The sequence below is a fragment of the Littorina saxatilis genome, linkage group LG12 (assembly GCF_037325665.1).
Source record: "Littorina saxatilis isolate snail1 linkage group LG12, US_GU_Lsax_2.0, whole genome shotgun sequence".
NCBI classification, from domain to species: domain Eukaryota; kingdom Metazoa; phylum Mollusca; class Gastropoda; order Littorinimorpha; family Littorinidae; genus Littorina; species Littorina saxatilis.
Genome location: NC_090256.1, coordinates 25,110,152 through 25,126,389, shown reverse-complemented (window position 1 = coordinate 25,126,389; position 16,238 = coordinate 25,110,152). Strand labels below are relative to the sequence as shown.

The 16,238-nt window shown below is 42.1% G+C and overlaps 1 protein-coding gene across 2 annotated transcripts; it reads left to right on the top strand.

The window, feature by feature from the left end:
• Positions 1–4,694: 4,694 nt before the first annotated feature.
• On the top strand, positions 4,695–16,006 carry LOC138981601 (MOB-like protein phocein). 2 transcript variants are annotated; one of them, XM_070354573.1, is made up of 8 exons: positions 4,695–4,806; positions 6,216–6,278; positions 7,473–7,573; positions 8,069–8,111; positions 8,732–8,818; positions 9,709–9,788; positions 11,780–11,891; positions 13,499–16,006. In XM_070354573.1, the coding sequence occupies exons 1-8, from the start codon at positions 4,744–4,746 to the stop codon at positions 13,622–13,624; spliced, it is 675 nt and encodes a 224-aa protein (XP_070210674.1). In that variant the 5' UTR covers positions 4,695–4,743; the 3' UTR covers positions 13,625–16,006. The 2 variants fall into 2 exon arrangements, with proteins under 2 accessions (XP_070210674.1, XP_070210673.1); XM_070354572.1 differs by having other exon boundaries at positions 8,069–8,117.
• The last annotated feature ends 232 nt before the right edge of the window (positions 16,007–16,238 follow it).

Sequence of the window (16,238 nt, the reverse complement as noted above, 5' to 3'; positions counted from 1 at the left end):
GTGTGTTTGTTACGTTTTTCTTTTTCTTGTGTTACTTCGATTCGGGCTCGGTGCATGGCCTCTGAATATGGTATGTAGGTGGCCGAGCGGATTTTGTTTGCCCGCATGCGCAATCTGTATTCTTTGCACCCTTGATAGGAGGAAGAGCTCTTTGCAGTTTACACATGATCTTTCTTTGTCGCAGCCGTTTCCGTCGTGGCCGTAGGTGCTACACCTGCCGCACGTTGGTTTCTTTGCTCTGCAGTGAAACTTAAGGTGACCCAGTTTCTGACAGAAGGTGCAGCGCCGTACCGGGCAGGCGAAGGCCTCCACCCCATAAACCTCCCCCTCCAGCACCACACTCTCCGGCAGGACCGCGGCCCTAAATGTAATCCGCACGGCCTCTGAGGCCTTACCCTCTTTTGTTTTTAGTCTGCGGATCTGTCGGACGGCGGTCCCGCCTTTTTCGACCAGGCCGAATCCGCACAGTAATGGTCATTTCTTTGAGGTCCTCGTCCGAGTGGAACAAGGGGACTCTTTTTATAACTCCCTCTGTTGTCACCTCTGGGGTAAAGGTTTTGATCTCAATGCTCCCTATTTCTGTCAGAGACAGGAGTTTTTTTTGTTGGGCATGTGAGACGCACCCCACCAGCACGCTTCCTCCAGGGAGTTTGCGCACTGATAGGATGGGTCCCACTGCTAGTGTGAAGGTTTTTAGCCTGTTTAGACCCAGGCCGTGAAGTGTGGCAGGGCCTTTTTTAAGATCCTCGCATAACACTGGATACTCGAGAAAGACTGGTGGGGGGGGGGGGGGGGGGGGGGGGGGGGAGGTGTGATGTTTCTGGGAACAAAGTTTTTTTGTACTTGTCAAGGTTCTTGGGTTTTGTTTTTGTTTTTTGAGGGGAGGGTTATCTTCTGAAGTTGGGATTTTCTCTTTTATAGCGTCAACGACAGGTACCTCTGTCCCGGCCGTTTCGGACTGTGCTGGTAGATTTTGGACAAGGGTGGTTTTCCTTTTCTTGGATTTTTTTCTGTTTTTGACAAGAACGTACTCGTCCTTCTTTTCTTCTTCATCTACAGTATTTTCTTGGGTGATCTCATCTCCTGAATCGGTAGACATTGATCGGGAATGTGGCCTCTTACAGGGGGACCCCACCCCCGAACAGCTGGCCGACGGGGAAACCCTGAGTATTTCGAGTTTGTTCTGGAATAATTTGTTTTTCAGTTTTTGGGCAGCCGACTCTGAGCCCCCAGGGGACACAGACCCGTCCTCATCAGTCTCTAGACTGGTATCAGTAAGGTTTGGCATGTTGAACAAGTTGGGCGGGGGAGGGAGGTGGGCGCTCAGGCTCCACTCCTCCTCTCTTAATCCGGAGGAATTCAGGGGTAGGTCTGCTAGATAGCTACAGCTAAAGACACTACCCCCCCCCCTCTCTCTCTCTCTCTCTCTCTCTCTCTCTCTCTCCCCCTCTCTCTCTCTCTCTCTCTCTCTCTTCCCTCTCTCCGATGTCTTTCTCTCTGTCTTTCTCTCGCTCTCTCTCAGTATGGTTGGAAACTGTAATTAAGCGTGACTTAAGGTCGCGGATTAGGTCACAGGTCAACTGTTTGTGCAGAGACGGTATCCATGTCCTACCCCGTGTCACCACGGCCGGCGGCTTGTTTTCCATGTCATTCACTGTATGATCCCGCTGATGCTTGCCCTACCATCTATATCCATCTCCACTGTTCTTCAGTAAACAGTACGATATGACGTCGTCAATCAGTGGCCGAAGTGAGTACGTACGTTCTTCGGTAAACGGACCTTTCTTTGACCCCGGTATTTCCCAGTGAGTCAGAAATGTTCTATTACATCATTATACGTCTATGAATGCTGTTATACGTTGTGCAATAGGGGCATTCAGTGACAGTGTAAGTTACTGTACATTATGTGACCCTCCACCACGGAATGAGTCGCATGTCACCTATGCATGATTTTCATATTTTTACATTTTCCTAAAGAGTTTTTAATGCTCTATCTAGTGGTGAAAACCGTTTTTAGAAAAGAACGAAAACGATTTGAGTTATACGCCTGTGACTCAGGTGACCATCACACTGTTACCAAACACCCCCCCCCCCCCCCCGGACATATATTAAGCCTAGCGCAGAACCGCGCGAGGTGACATGCGACTCATTCCGTGGTGGAGGGTTACATAATTATTTGCTTTTCGCTTTGCTGCTCAAGTTGCGTCTCGGGTGAAGGTTTAGTGAGAGAGAAAAATGTTTTGCTTTTTTTGCATCCTGAAACGCCCCATGATATGGAAAATAGGAAAGCTTCCCAAGATAGATAGATAGACAGACAGACAGACAGACAGACAAACACACGCACGTACACACGCATACACAATTCAATACTACACACACAAACACAGACACAGCAACAGACACACACACACACACACACACACACACACACACACACACACACAGAGGCGTGCACGCAATTAAGTGGGCGAGTAAACTCGCACGTAAGAACGCATGCACACACACACACACACACACACACACACACACACACACACACACACACTGTCCCGTTTTTTAATGACAAGCGGAATATTCAGTGACAGCTACATTTGTTAGATGTTCGGATGAAAGTTATTTTATGTTGTATCATTATTGTATTTTCAAAACATTATTGAAATTTTGCTTACCGACGTTACGACAGGTAGAATTCGGAGAGAGTGATCGGAAGAATATTGTGAGTGGATGGATAAATGTTGTGATTAAACGTATGTCCCCCGAAAAGAAATTTTAAAAAGCATGCATAGAATAGACATAGTTTGCCTTTTTACGGAGGTAGAATGGGACACATATATTATGAACAAGTGGTCGAAAATGGCAGAATTTCAACAACGCAAATCGTTGCAAGGTATGCACAGAAATACAGAGAGACAGAGAGACAGAGTTTCAGACAGACAGACAAACAGATGTAAGATAGGTAGATAGTTATAGATAAGGTGACCGGACCTCGACCTTGCGGCCTATATGCTGCCTCGCGGCAGCATTCCAGACGACGTTGAGCTCCAGTAGGTTTCAGGGCAGTATACCAAAAAAATGCACATACATTGTGTCTAAAAAAAGTGACGATTCCAGTTATGGGACCCAGCTCTGCTGATCGAACTTTGGACCATGACTTGTATTCCACTCATGGAGTCTAATTTGTGACGAAAAACGGTATGTTGACGTTGAAAGCAAAATCTTTCTTTTCTTATTCTAGGGACGTAACCACTCGGTGCGTTTTCGATTAAATCGAATTTTAAGGTAAAATCGATCGAATTTCATCACAATTCTGCTTCAGTTGCTTCTTGACATGCTTTTCTCCCTTTAGATAATTGTTGTACCTCTTGAAATTGGCAGGGAAACATTCAGTCTGGAGTTTATTTTGGCTGACGCCCGGCTGAGGTCCTCCTCATAGCTGCAAGTGTGCTTAGACTGGGGTGGGCAAACCCACAGGCTTAGGCATCGTCGTGTCCTCCAATGGTTAAGTTCAAGGTCACTATCTCGCCGGCTCGTGGTTTAAAGAAACTCGCCCCTGAAACAACAAGGCAGAGTTTGATACTATGGATGGGCGGATTTCTGAACTGCTACAACGATGACACATAATTATAACATATAAGAGGGGTGTTGCAGGTAGCTCTGTCTCCTCCTTGGGGATGAAGCTACCAGGGGAAGGGATTGTGTTGGAGGTGCGGGTAGAGGGGTAGCCCTCCCGGTGCTCCCCCTTGGACCTCCCTAGTCTAGGACCCTGGGTCTTCGCGAGGTGGCCTTTGTGGCGTAATCCCTCCGGACTAGCATAACGTTTCCCTATCCCAAGACCGACCGTGCGTGGTCTATGACCACATCCTCTACGAGGTGACCCTATCAACTAGGCAGCGCAAGCCCCTAGGCGAAACACGGCGGATCTAGAGGAGAGAACCTCGATAAAAAAACCTGAGCTGCCATGAAGACGGAGACCGGCACGGTTGGCCTAGTGGTAAGGCGTCCGCCCCGTGATCGGGAGGTCGTGGGTTCGAACCCCGGCCGGGTCATACCTAAGACTTTAAAATTGGCATTCTAGTGGCTGCTCCGCCTGGCGTCTGGCATTATGGGGTTAGTGCTAGGACTGGTTGGTCCGGTGTCAGAATAATGTGACTGGGTGAGACATGAAGCCTGTGCTGCGACTTCTGTCTTGTGTGTGGCGCACGTTATATGTCAAAGCAGCACCGCCCTGATATGGCTCCTCGTGGTCGGCTGGGCGTTAAGCAAACAAACAAACAAACAAAAATGAAGACGGAGCATGTTGGCTGAGGACAGCGGGCAGACCTCCTGTGCCGACACCCATCTACAGGAGAAAACCAGGCATGCACGCATCAAACCCAACATGGCCATACAAACGGAACGGATAACATATAAGAGAGAGAGAGAGAGAGAGAGAGAGAGAGAGAGAGAGAGAGAGAGAGAGAGAGAGAGAGAGAGAGAGAGCGAGAGAGAGAGAGAGAGAGAGAGAGAGAGACTGAGAGAGAGAGACTGAGAGAGAGAGAGACTGAGCGAGAGAGAGAGAGAGAGAGAGAGAGAGAGAGAGAGAATTGAATAAGAACTTATCGTCGAATGCTCCATTTTATGTGTCAGTAAAATTTGTCTAAAGGGAGATAGTCCCGTCTAGCAAACGTGAAAGCAAAAATAGAGTTATTGACCACACATCGGATTGCGTTTGCGCTCTGCTAAACTTCCGGCGAGACAATCAAGATGAAAATGGCAAACACTGCACAGACGATTGTCCGAAGGAATCGGCCTGGTACCAAATCCCAGGTTTGTTCAATTGAGTATTGGCATCAAATGGCTATTGTGAACGTTCTGATCTGAACATATTTCCCTCGGTGTTCTTATAGACATGCATGTTTGGACAACCGAGGTGTAACAGGACTGTGACTCACCGAGATCCGTTTTGTTCCTGTACTGCAGCACTGGCACTAGCAGACTGCCTGGCAAAGACTTGAAGTTCTGTTACAAAGTTGACGTCAGGTGTATTTAAAAACGAAGGAATGTGCATTGTAATGATGGTCAGCAAAGTTCGTGGATAGACTAGAACATCGATCAAAAGACATTACAGTTTAGTCCATACAATTACAAACCATTATTGGCTAATCCCATCAAGTCCGTGCAGTAGCACATTGTATACACTGGAGCATGCTCATGATACATGCATACAAAAACAGAACATAAACTAAGATTAACATTCTCTTTAACTTCTGTTCTAGTGTATTTTACGGTCCATCCCTGTCTCTTTGTATCCATTTCCTGTGGTAGCCGTATACTTCATCCAGCACCTTTATTGTTGAAAGCTTTGCTCTTACTCTTAGTCTTACTCTTATACTGTAGTTATACTGTTATAAGTCTTATAGTATCAGTAGTGTCTTACTCTTAGTCTTGGGGTCCTGATTTGGCCTATTATGGTCCGCTGGACCCGAAAAGCAACAGCTAACTAACTAACTCTTAGTCTTACTAGCTGGCTAGTTATACTGCTACCGTGACAACGTATGTAATAAAATACACAGCATAGGTTTTTCAAAAGGTTGCACAGTCATGAAAATGGAAAGAATTAAATGATGATGAGTTAGGAATTTGTATAATTTAATACATTAATTATTAGAATTCTGAAGTACCTGATGTGAACTGTGACACTGCACTGACAGATTATAGCTTTCATGGCACTGTTTTTTCCAGTCCTCAGTAGCAGGTTGAAATTCTTTTCTTTATTTGGTGTTTAACGTCGTTTTCAACCGTTCAAGGTTATATCGCGACGGAGGGAAGGGGGGTGATGGGATAGAGCCACTTATCAATTGTTTCTTGTTCACAAAAGCACCAATCAAAAATTTGCTCCAGGGGCTTGCAACGTAGTACAATATATGACCTTACTGGGAGAATGCAAGTTTCCAGTACAAAGGACTTAACATTTCTTACATACTGCTTGACCAAAATCTTTACAAACATTGACCATATTCTATAGAAGAAACACTTAACAAGGGTAAAAGGAGAAACAGAATCCGTTAGTCGCCTCTCACGACATGCTGGGGAGCATCGGGTAAATTCTTTCTCGTCCCAACCAATATGGGACTCCCCCTAACCCGCGGGGGGCCAGGTTGAAAGGATTTGTGAAACCCTGGTAATTGGTATACACAGGAAGAAGTATACTTCATTTGTACTTTTGCTTTTTACAGGACTGGTGCAACTGGCAAGATGAATCATTTGAAGAAATGGACAGTACTCTGGCTGTCCAGCAGGTAATTATGTGATGCACAAAGGCTTGCGGATTATGTTCAGGGATAATATGTCCCAAATTTGAGGAATGTGTTGCAAGGTACATTGTACATTGTACCAAGCTTTACAAAATTACAGACAGAGAGAACCGTGGCAGTATGTTGAACCTGAAGCAGATTGTGGTGAATCGATCATGTTTGCTCTGAATTTTGATTCATCTTGCAAACCTTACTTTTATGTTCAAGGAACATAAAAGTTCTGCTATTCAAACCTTTTCTGAGTTTTCATTTTAACATGTAACATGAAATGATGAAGTGAAAGGCTAGCACTAGTGGGTGGAGGTCCGTCAAGCTGGTTCCTGAGCCTGCGGGCTCAAGCACCGGCGAGTCGGTACTCGAGCCCCCAGGCTCGGAAACCGGCACTCACATGGCTGCTCACCCTGTAAATCATGATTTTGTGTTTGTGTAAAAGTTTGTAATCGCTGTTCAATTCTAAGAACTGTGGAGAAAGATTGATAATGATCAGTTTTGGATTCAGAAAGACGTGTATTTCGGCAACAGCGCGGTCACCGATGAGCAACTGACGGCCGTAGCGAGAGATGCGGTTTGTTTGCAGGTGTCAGAGATTCTGTCGAAGTAGGGTCATCTCGATGCAAAGGAGATTTATGTTTTGCTCTAAATTAAACATGTTTTTTGTTTGTTTCCATGTTAAGTATTTATTTACTGCATTTTGTTTGAACTAATGCTGCTTCAGTCTAGCCTCGGGACTAGTAACTTAGGTTGCTTAGTTCGCGGACGAATTCAGTGATCCGGAATGCCGTGACTCATAAGCTGCTTTGTTGTTGCAATCTCAGTTCGATCACCGAAATGCTTTGGAATAAAGAATAGAGCAAAATAAAAGTAAGAAAAGTTAAGGGGGGGGGGGGGGGAGGGAAGGGGGGGGGGGGGGGCGGGGGACTGGAAAGAGAGAAAAAAGATGCCGGCAAATGTAAGGCTTGAACCTGCGACCTCATGATCTCTAACGCATTTCCCTACCGACTGAGCTAAGACGTCAACATGACAAAAAGATGAAAAATAGGAACGTCTATTTTGTGAGATACTGGTGACTGGGGGCTCCAGAACCGGCTTGCCGGTTCCTGAGCCACTCCGTATTTTATTTGTGTGCAGTTTGACTGGCAATCGAGAATGAACTGTTAATCAAAACGTTTGTCTTTGCAGTTTATCCAGCAAGCCATCAGAAAGGATGTTTCGAAGGTTGAAGAAATACTTACACCACCAGATGGCCAAGACGAGGGTGTGTGGAAATATGAACACTTAAGGTAAGTAAGCTTTTTGAATTTGAGTTTGTTGCATGTTCATACCATTTAAAGTTTGACTTATTGAACATTACAACTCAGGAACATGCCCTTGATAGTATAATCGTGATGGCGTTAACATTTTGTAATCATCAACATTACAACTAGACTGGACATGTAACATGCAAACATGGCTGGTGGCAAACTTCAATTTAATGTTTGTTTTCTGTTTGAGCAACGTCTTCAAAGTTAAATGTTATTCATTCTTGTACTGTTCGGCCTATCTTGGTTCTTGAAAATGTGTTGGAACAAGTTTACTGCGAATTAACAAGAAAACAAAAATGTTATGCAATATTTCTCTATCCTATGCCTTGCTTCCTTTGCTAAATAAAAATACTAAATACAGAACTAACCAACATTTTTTGACCTGATAAGATGACATTTTTTACACTGGTGTATACAATTCAGTCACCTCCCTTTGTGAACATGTGCTAAAGTGTTGATTTCTGTTATTTTTAGGCAGTTTTGCATGGAGCTGAACGGGTTAGCAGTCAAGTTACAGGCAAGTGTAAGTGCTGGTCATTGGTGGGCTATTTCGTTTCTCTTTTAGTTTTGTCAAAGACAGATCTCATGAAAATCTGCAACTTTGTTTGAAAACTGTAACACACCATCATATGCAAAGGACTGCTTTTGAAACTGGACAGTGATTACATTATCCCTTTCCCAAACAAATATTTACCCTGTAAGTATGATGTTAAAAGTCAAATCAAGTCTAAACACAGTGCATACATTTGAAAACTCAAAGTTATACTTGTCGGGGCGCGATTAGTCATTTATGATGTCAACCTAATATAGGATGTATTATTGTAATTTGTATGACCTCTTGCAGATATTTTTAGTGTTTTTCCTGTTTGATACTAGACATTTCAGATTAACATGATTCTTCAGTTTGATAAACTTACCCTTGGGCCAGATCTACGTCAAGTTTGTGAGCATTTACAGTGAAGTTTTAGCAGCATTGACAATATCAATTATTATTTGGGGAAAAGGGGACTCTAAGATACCATTTATTAATGCAGAAGTCATGCTTATATACTGTGTACATATCATAGTCCGATCAAACTTTTAAATTGCGTGAGGGTTTCATCATTTGTGTGCTCAGGTGTCTGTGCTTGTTTGCAGGGGGAGTGCAACCCAGAGACCTGCACGCAGATGACAGCTACAGAACAGTGGATCTTCCTTTGTGCAGCACACAAAACACCCAAAGAGGTTGGCTTGACATGGCCGATGTGAATGCGTGATATATTGTGTACAAAAAATTCCATCTCACACGGCATACGCGCTTTGAACTTCGGATAAGGCGCTATATAAATACCCGTTATTATTATATATTATTATTTTATCAGACTGAGGGGGCCGGGGTAAATATTGACGAATATTTGCCTTTGCTGCTTTCATGAGATATGATCTGTGAGAATATTATCAAAAGGAATCGGGTTTGGAAAAAAACCCAGAATGGGTATGAGCCATTTTTCCAGGCTAACCTCAAATTAGAATCTCTGTTCTTCGTTATAATTAACGTACCATTTTTTGGGTGGATGCATCAAGAAATTTGTGTACCTGACTTAATTTATTTTTATTTTGTTATAAAGTGTCACTGTCAGTGTCACCGTCTTCCTCGGTTCCTTAGATTATTTTCAACCATTGATAGTTTGCGAAGTCAAGAATTTGCTTGTTTATGCGAACTTCTAGCCTTTGATGATATGTCATAGATCATCTTTGAACAAGTGAAAACTTTTAATATTCCTTTTTACAGCTGTCAAGATATGGAGTCTAATTTTGAAGTGGATACATTTAGTTCAGCAGATTTTTAAAAAAACTTCCTAAAGTCTGTTTTTTTTCTCCATTGAAGAAGTTTGAAGTTACCGCATGAGGTGATGTCAACAGACAGAGAAGATGAAACTAGTTTGATCTTTCGAAAAAGTGAATGTAGTGTTCGCTATTTCATACTTTTCATAATGAAAGAAACATTGTTGTCCTTGTATTTAGGGTGTTCTTGTTTCATTATCCCGAATAATCAAATAGGTTGAAGGGGCATGTTAGCCAACTTGTTTCATTCCATGAATTGTTATTTACTGTTTCTACCATTTCTCTGACAGTGTCCAGCTATTGACTACACTCGTCACACGCTGGATGGTGCAGCCTGTCTTCTCAACAGCAACAAATATTTCCCCAGCAGGTCAGCTCCATTAGGCAGCATATCTTTGTGGTCACTTTGGTTTTCCCCCCTGTCTTACATCCGTTTTCATCCAGGAGACCTTTCTTCCAGTGTAAACTATCATGTTAACAACCATAGATCTGTCCAGTCTTTCACAGGGGATAAGAGTTTTCTACGATTTAGACGTACCAAAATTCAAGAGCCAGCCCGCTTCCTTTGCAGCTTGGGGTTTTCTGCTGAATTTATTTTGTTGATTTTCATAGGTGTCAGTTGAAAAATGAATTCAGCAAAACATGCCCACCATGCACAGAAAGTAACTGTACGAGTTTGAGTATGTGTCTTGAGGTAAAGGATGATCTTGTACCATGTGCATGCCTGGACTAAGGTGATTTTGAGTATGTGTCTTGAGGTAAAGGATGATCTTGTACCATGTGCATGCCTGGACTAAGGGGATTTTGAGTATGTGTCTTGAGGTAAAGGATGATCTTGTACCATGTGCATGCCTGGACTAAGGGGATTTTGAGTATGTGTCTTGAGGTAAAGGATGATCTTGTACCATGTGCATGCCTGGACTAAGGTGATTTTGAGTATGTGTCTTGAGGTAAAGGATGATCTTGTACCATGTGCATGCCTGGACTAAGGTGATTTTGAGTATGTGTCTTGAGGTAAAGGATGATCTTGTACCATGTGCATGCCTGGACTAAGGGGATTTTCAAGATGGGTTATATGGGAAGTACATTATCTTTAACCTTCACCCTGGTTCCTGGGTCGTGGACGACCAATAGCCTCACCAAAGTGTCTGTATCTCGAAAACTATTGGGAGATTTTGATTGGGACTTCATGTAATCCTCAAACACCACAGATCCTTCCTATCCCCTGTCCACCAAATTTTAAAGGATTGTCTTTGTCAACTAACAAATAAACAATGACGTCATTTGAACTACACAGTCCGGATGTTGTGGGTCGTGGACGACCCATATTGAATTAGAGAAAGCATTTTTACAGTGTTTATCTCTATTCGGTTGGTGTGGGTCTTGTATGACCCATACTCTGCAAAGAAGCGATAAAGAGTTTATCCCTGTTCAGATAACTTGGGTCGTTTAAGACCCATACTTTTTACGTTGAATCCTTTAGAAAGTATGGGTTGTACACGACCCACATCATCCGCACTGTGTAGTCCAAAGTGTGATCCGGTGAAGGTTAAATCTCCAAAGCTGGTCTCATGTGTGTTGTATTTCCAAAAGCTGGGTGAATAAATTGTTGAACTTTTGGGTTTGCATCATAGCTGCTGACTTGTCATGCAGTTATTACTTGTGCTTGTAGGGAATAAAGGTTAGACAGGGTACATTATTGTTATGTTGTAGATAAGAGAAGTACGGTATGCATGATGGTGAAGGTTACCTCCCTTATAATGCTCTGTGGATGTGTTTGCATATGTTTTGTGACTTTGTCGAAGACTTGCTTCTACTGGTAGGTACTCGATATTATTACCTCAATTTTGTGTGTGTGTGGTCAATTTAAGTCCATATTAAGACTCCATCTCCCCCCGCGGGTTAGGGGGAAGAATGTACCCGATGCTCCCCAGCATGTCGTAAGAGGCGACTAACGGATTCTGTTTCTCCTTTTACCCTTGTTAAGTGTTTCTTGTATAGAATATAGTCAATTTTTGTAAAGATTTTAGTCAAGCAGTATGTAAGAAATGTTAAGTCCTTTGTACTGGAAACTTGCATTCTCCCAGGAAGGTAATACATTGTACTACGTTGCAAGCCCCTGGAGCAAATTTTTGATTAGTGCTTTTGTGAACAAGAAACAATTGACAAGGGGCTCTATCCCATCTTCCCCCTTTTCCCGTCGCGATATAACCTTCGTGGTTGAAAACGACGTTAAACACCAAATAAAGAAAAGAAAGTTTTGACTGTCGTGCTCATACATTAGGGCTCTACAGTATCCGGAAACCAGTTACAGCTTTCGTTTGTGCAGTGCAGTTATTCTCTTAATGTTATTTATTGCAGAGTCAGCATAAAAGAATCCTCAGTAGCCAAGCTGGGGTCTGTATGTCGTCGGGTGTACAGGATATTTTCACACGCTTACTTCCACCACAGAACCTTGTTTGATGAGTATGAGGTAATTAGTCCTGTTATTTGTTGGTTCTTTCATTTGGGTTGTTCGTGTTCTTGCGACAAACCGTCCTTTCTGCACAACCCATCATGTTCACCACTACAAATCTGTTCTGTTTCGAATTAAACACATTATTATTATCATTATTGTGATCATTTTTATGCGCCTAATCTAGATATAGCCCTAGGCGCTTACATATTAATTTCTGCCGTTTGAAATGGAATTTTTTACAGACAGACAGACAAACAGACATTTTTTACACACAATATATAACGCATTCACATCGGCCAGTAAAGCTCAGTAGCCTATTAGGCGAGCATTCACCTTTCACGGCCTTTATTCCAAGTCAAACGGGTATTTGGTGGACATTTTATCTATGCCTATACAATTTTGCCAGGAAAGACCCTTTTGTCTATCGTGGGATCTTTAACGTGCACACCCCAATGTAGTGTACACGAAGGGACCTCGGTTTTTCGTCTCATCCGAAAGACTAGCACTTGAACCCACCACCTAGGTTAGGAAAGGGGGGAGAAAATTGCGGCCTGACCCAGGGTCGAACACGCAACCTCTCGCTTCCGAGCGCAAGTGCGTTACCACTCGGCCACCCAGTCCCTATACCCACATGTATGCTTCAAGTCAGAATTTTTTGTTTTACTGAATTGATTTTTTAATTGGCACCTGTGTCCATCTGCTAAATGACTTCAGGAAATGCATTCTCACCTTAGTCTTTTATTTGTTGCATTGGTCTCATAATTATTTGTCTGTCTGTCCACTATGATGACCATTGGATCGATGTTCTTGTCAATGTCTTGTGTCAAAAATTAAATGTTCCAATAACTAACCTTTCTTGTTTTTACATTTAGTCAAGTTTTGACTGAATGTTTTAACGTAGAGGGGGAATCGAGATGAGGGTCGGGGTGTGTGTGTAGAGCAATTCAGAGAAAACTACTGGACCGATCTTCATGAAACTTTACATGAGAGATCCTGAGTGGCATCCCCAGACGGGTTTTTTTTTCCAAAAATGTCAACTCTACACAGAAAGTTGCCAGGCTGTTGATTTATGGCATGTGTTGAAATGGAGGGATGCTGTTATGCCATTTAAAAGTTTGAGCACATATATCTGTGATGGTATTGGTTTTGATAATGTCTGGCACTTGTCACTCTATTTTTGATGGGTTCGAAAAAACAAAGTAAATGGTTTCTGCGAGAGGCAGGATTCGTACTTATACTTGTATTAGTTGTAGAGAAATAATATTTGAAAAAATAGCTAGCACGATCACTACTTACACTGTTGCTTGTTGGTTTAAAAAAAAAATGTGTTCAGAAAATATAGGGTGGCATTTATGACAATAGCAAGACTTTAAGGACCTCACAACGAGCTAAGCTTATTCAAAGTGTGGTCGCTTGTTTTTTTTTGTTGTTTTTTTTTGGTTTTTTTTGTTTGTTTTTTTGCCAAGCACATCATTGTGGGGCTTTTACTCAATAACATGCATCCGTCTACAATGTATCATCATTCATCAATCAACATTTATAATAAATATGTAAATGGCAAGTATACAAGACATATATAATATACAACAGTGGTCGCTTGTTCTGCTTGTTCTGTATTGCAGAACGAGACTCACCTGTGTCGTCGCTTCACGCTGTTTGTGACCAAGTACAACCTGATGCCCAGGGACAACCTTATTGTTCCCATCCTCGGCGACCAACAGGCAGTGGAGGGAGAGAGCGAAGCCTAGAATCTCACTTCTCTGCTGTGCATCTCAGCTCAACATACACTCAGAGGGATTCGGCCAGAATTAAGAATTGAGAGATACACAAAATTCAGTGGATCAGACTGTTTGACTCTTGATGTGCACGGCTGGAAATGGAATGCTGTGGGTCACTTGAAAGGCTACTGGCCGGAGTGAATTCAGCTTTCATAGGGTCAATGACTACTGGCTTGCACCCTGCTGACCTTCTTTGTAAAACAGACTCAAGAATACAGAGGTAGCAGAGTCCATGTTAGACAAGAATTTCTGGTATGTTACTGGTTTTTTTGGGGGGAGAAATGACTGCTTTTCAATGTGATAATAGCAACAATAAAATTTATCAACTGGTCAGTGCAACTGGTGTTGCTTGCATTTGATAGTTTTTTGTTCTGTTTGAGATTAATACCGTCTCCTGGTTATTAATATTACACCTCAGTTTGACTGGTTTCCGTGAACAGCAGATCAGATTTTTTTAGATGAATTTTTCTTTACAGTAAAACTTATGTACAGAAGAACCAGTGCAATCACTGGGTAGGGAGTCAGACGTTGGGAATTTTAGGGTGTTTTTGGAGAGATATTGTTCTGTCATTGCTGCATGTTCTTCAGCTAGCTTAAAACCACAGATAGAAGTTCGATTTCTTTCGATAGAAACAACACCAACCTTTGTGGATTTTTACTGCAGTCGTGTGAGCATACTGTTATTGTTTTCGGGAATGAAAGAATAACCCAGTGCTTGAGGAGGGTGGGATATTTTTGTATGCCAAATTTATTGCAAAAGATTGATGACCAGTAAATGTCCTTTGTGGAATTTGGATGCAATGTTTCTGTGGTCCAAAATACAAAGGGTGGTCACATCATTGTTTTGGGAGCAAGACGTTTGAGATCTCAGCTTCTTTTCAGGCCAGATTGGGGGGGGGGGGGGGGGGGGGGGGGTGTTATGTCGGTCCACTTTTGATATTTTGTAGTGATTCTAGACATGTACTAACGGTAGCACTGCCCAATATTTCACACACGTCTCTGGAGGAAATACAGCTTCTGCATGCTTCATCAGTCATGTTTTTTTCACTTTTTTTCACTTTTTGGGGGGGTGTCGCTTTTTTGTGCCAGGAGTTGCGATTGTACCCTCAATGACTGGAAAGACAGCACAGACATTTTGTTTTCCAGCTGCTTTGTGTTGAGCATATGAACAGTGACTAGTAAAAAGAACACAAAATTAATGTGTTTAGTACTGTGAACAGAAAGAATATTGAGAGTGGCGAAGTGCCCGTCAAGCAAGGCGGATCTTGATGGGTAGAGCCACTCTTTTGTTGTTACAATATTTGTCATTCATTGCATGTTTGTTTATAGAGTGTTTGTTATCATTGTCTCACGATGCACCGTAGTGGTCTTCTTTGAGACATGCCTGTGTAGAATGTATTCACACACTGTAATTATTTCGCCTATGTTGTTTTTGTCTCTTTTTACATTTAGTCAAGTTTTGACTAAATGTTTTAACATGGAGGGGGAATCGAGACGAGGGTCGTGGTGTGTGTGTGTGTGTGTGTGTCTGTGCGTGTGTGTGTGTGTGTGTGTAGTAGATACTGGACCGATCTTTATAAAATTTGACATGAGAGTTCCTGGGAATGATATCCCCGGACGTTTTTTTCATTTTTTCGATAAATACCTTTGATGACGTCATATCCGGCTTTTTGTAAAAGTTGAGGCGGCACTGTCACACCCTCCTTTTTCAATCAAATTGATTGAAATTTTGGCAAAGCAATCTTCGACGAAGGCCGGACTTTGGTATTGCATTTCTGCTGGGTTGCTTAAAAACTAACAAATAAGTTTGGTCATTAAAAATCGAAAACTTGTAATTATTTTTGTATTAAACGATCCAAAAACAATTTCATCTTATTCTTCGTCATTTTCTGATTCCAAAAACATATACATATGTTATATTTGGATTACAAACAAGCTCTGAAAATTTAAAATATGAAAATTATGATTAAAATTAATTTTCCCAAATCGATTTAAAAACAATTTCACCTTATTCCTTGTCGGTCCCTGATTCCAAAAACATATAGATATGATATGTTTGGATTAAAAACAAACTCAGTAAGCTAAAAAGAATAGACATACAGAAAAGCGTGTTATCCTGCTCAGCGCGACCGTTACCGCACTATTCTGCAGGGCTTGTCGATTTCACTGCCTTTGCCACGAGCGGTGGACTGACGAAACTACGAGTATGTGGTTTTGGTGAAAAAAGCAGTGCGTTCAGTTTCATTCTGTGAGTTCGACAGCTTGACTAAATGTTATTTCGCCTTACGCGACTTGTTTTTTTTAAAAACACCACCGAAACTGTGGTGCACACACTATTTTCCGTTTTCTCTCTCAGAAAAACACAATTGAAAACTATGGTGCACAAATGATTTCAATGTGACTGTTATACTCAAATCTTATTATAAACTTGTGATCGTGCAAAAAATTCGTAGAAATTCATGATAGGAACTGAAATTGAAAAGTACTGATAGGAACTGAAATTGAAAAGAATCATAATGACACAGGACAGCAGTGTTCAGCATCTTGAGAAATGTGTGAAGGTAACATACTTCCTAGCACAGAA

Excerpts from the sequence above, each read along its gene's own strand:
- LOC138981601 (XM_070354572.1), top strand. The coding sequence starts at position 4,744 with ATGAAAATGGCAAACACTGCACAGACGATTGTCCGAAGGAATCGGCCT. Across the intron at positions 6,279-7,472 it reads GTACTCTGGCTGTCCAGCAG|TTTATCCAGCAAGCCATCAG; the intron begins GTAATTATGTGA and ends TTGTCTTTGCAG. Across the intron at positions 9,789-11,779 it reads AACAAATATTTCCCCAGCAG|AGTCAGCATAAAAGAATCCT; the intron begins GTCAGCTCCATT and ends TATTTATTGCAG.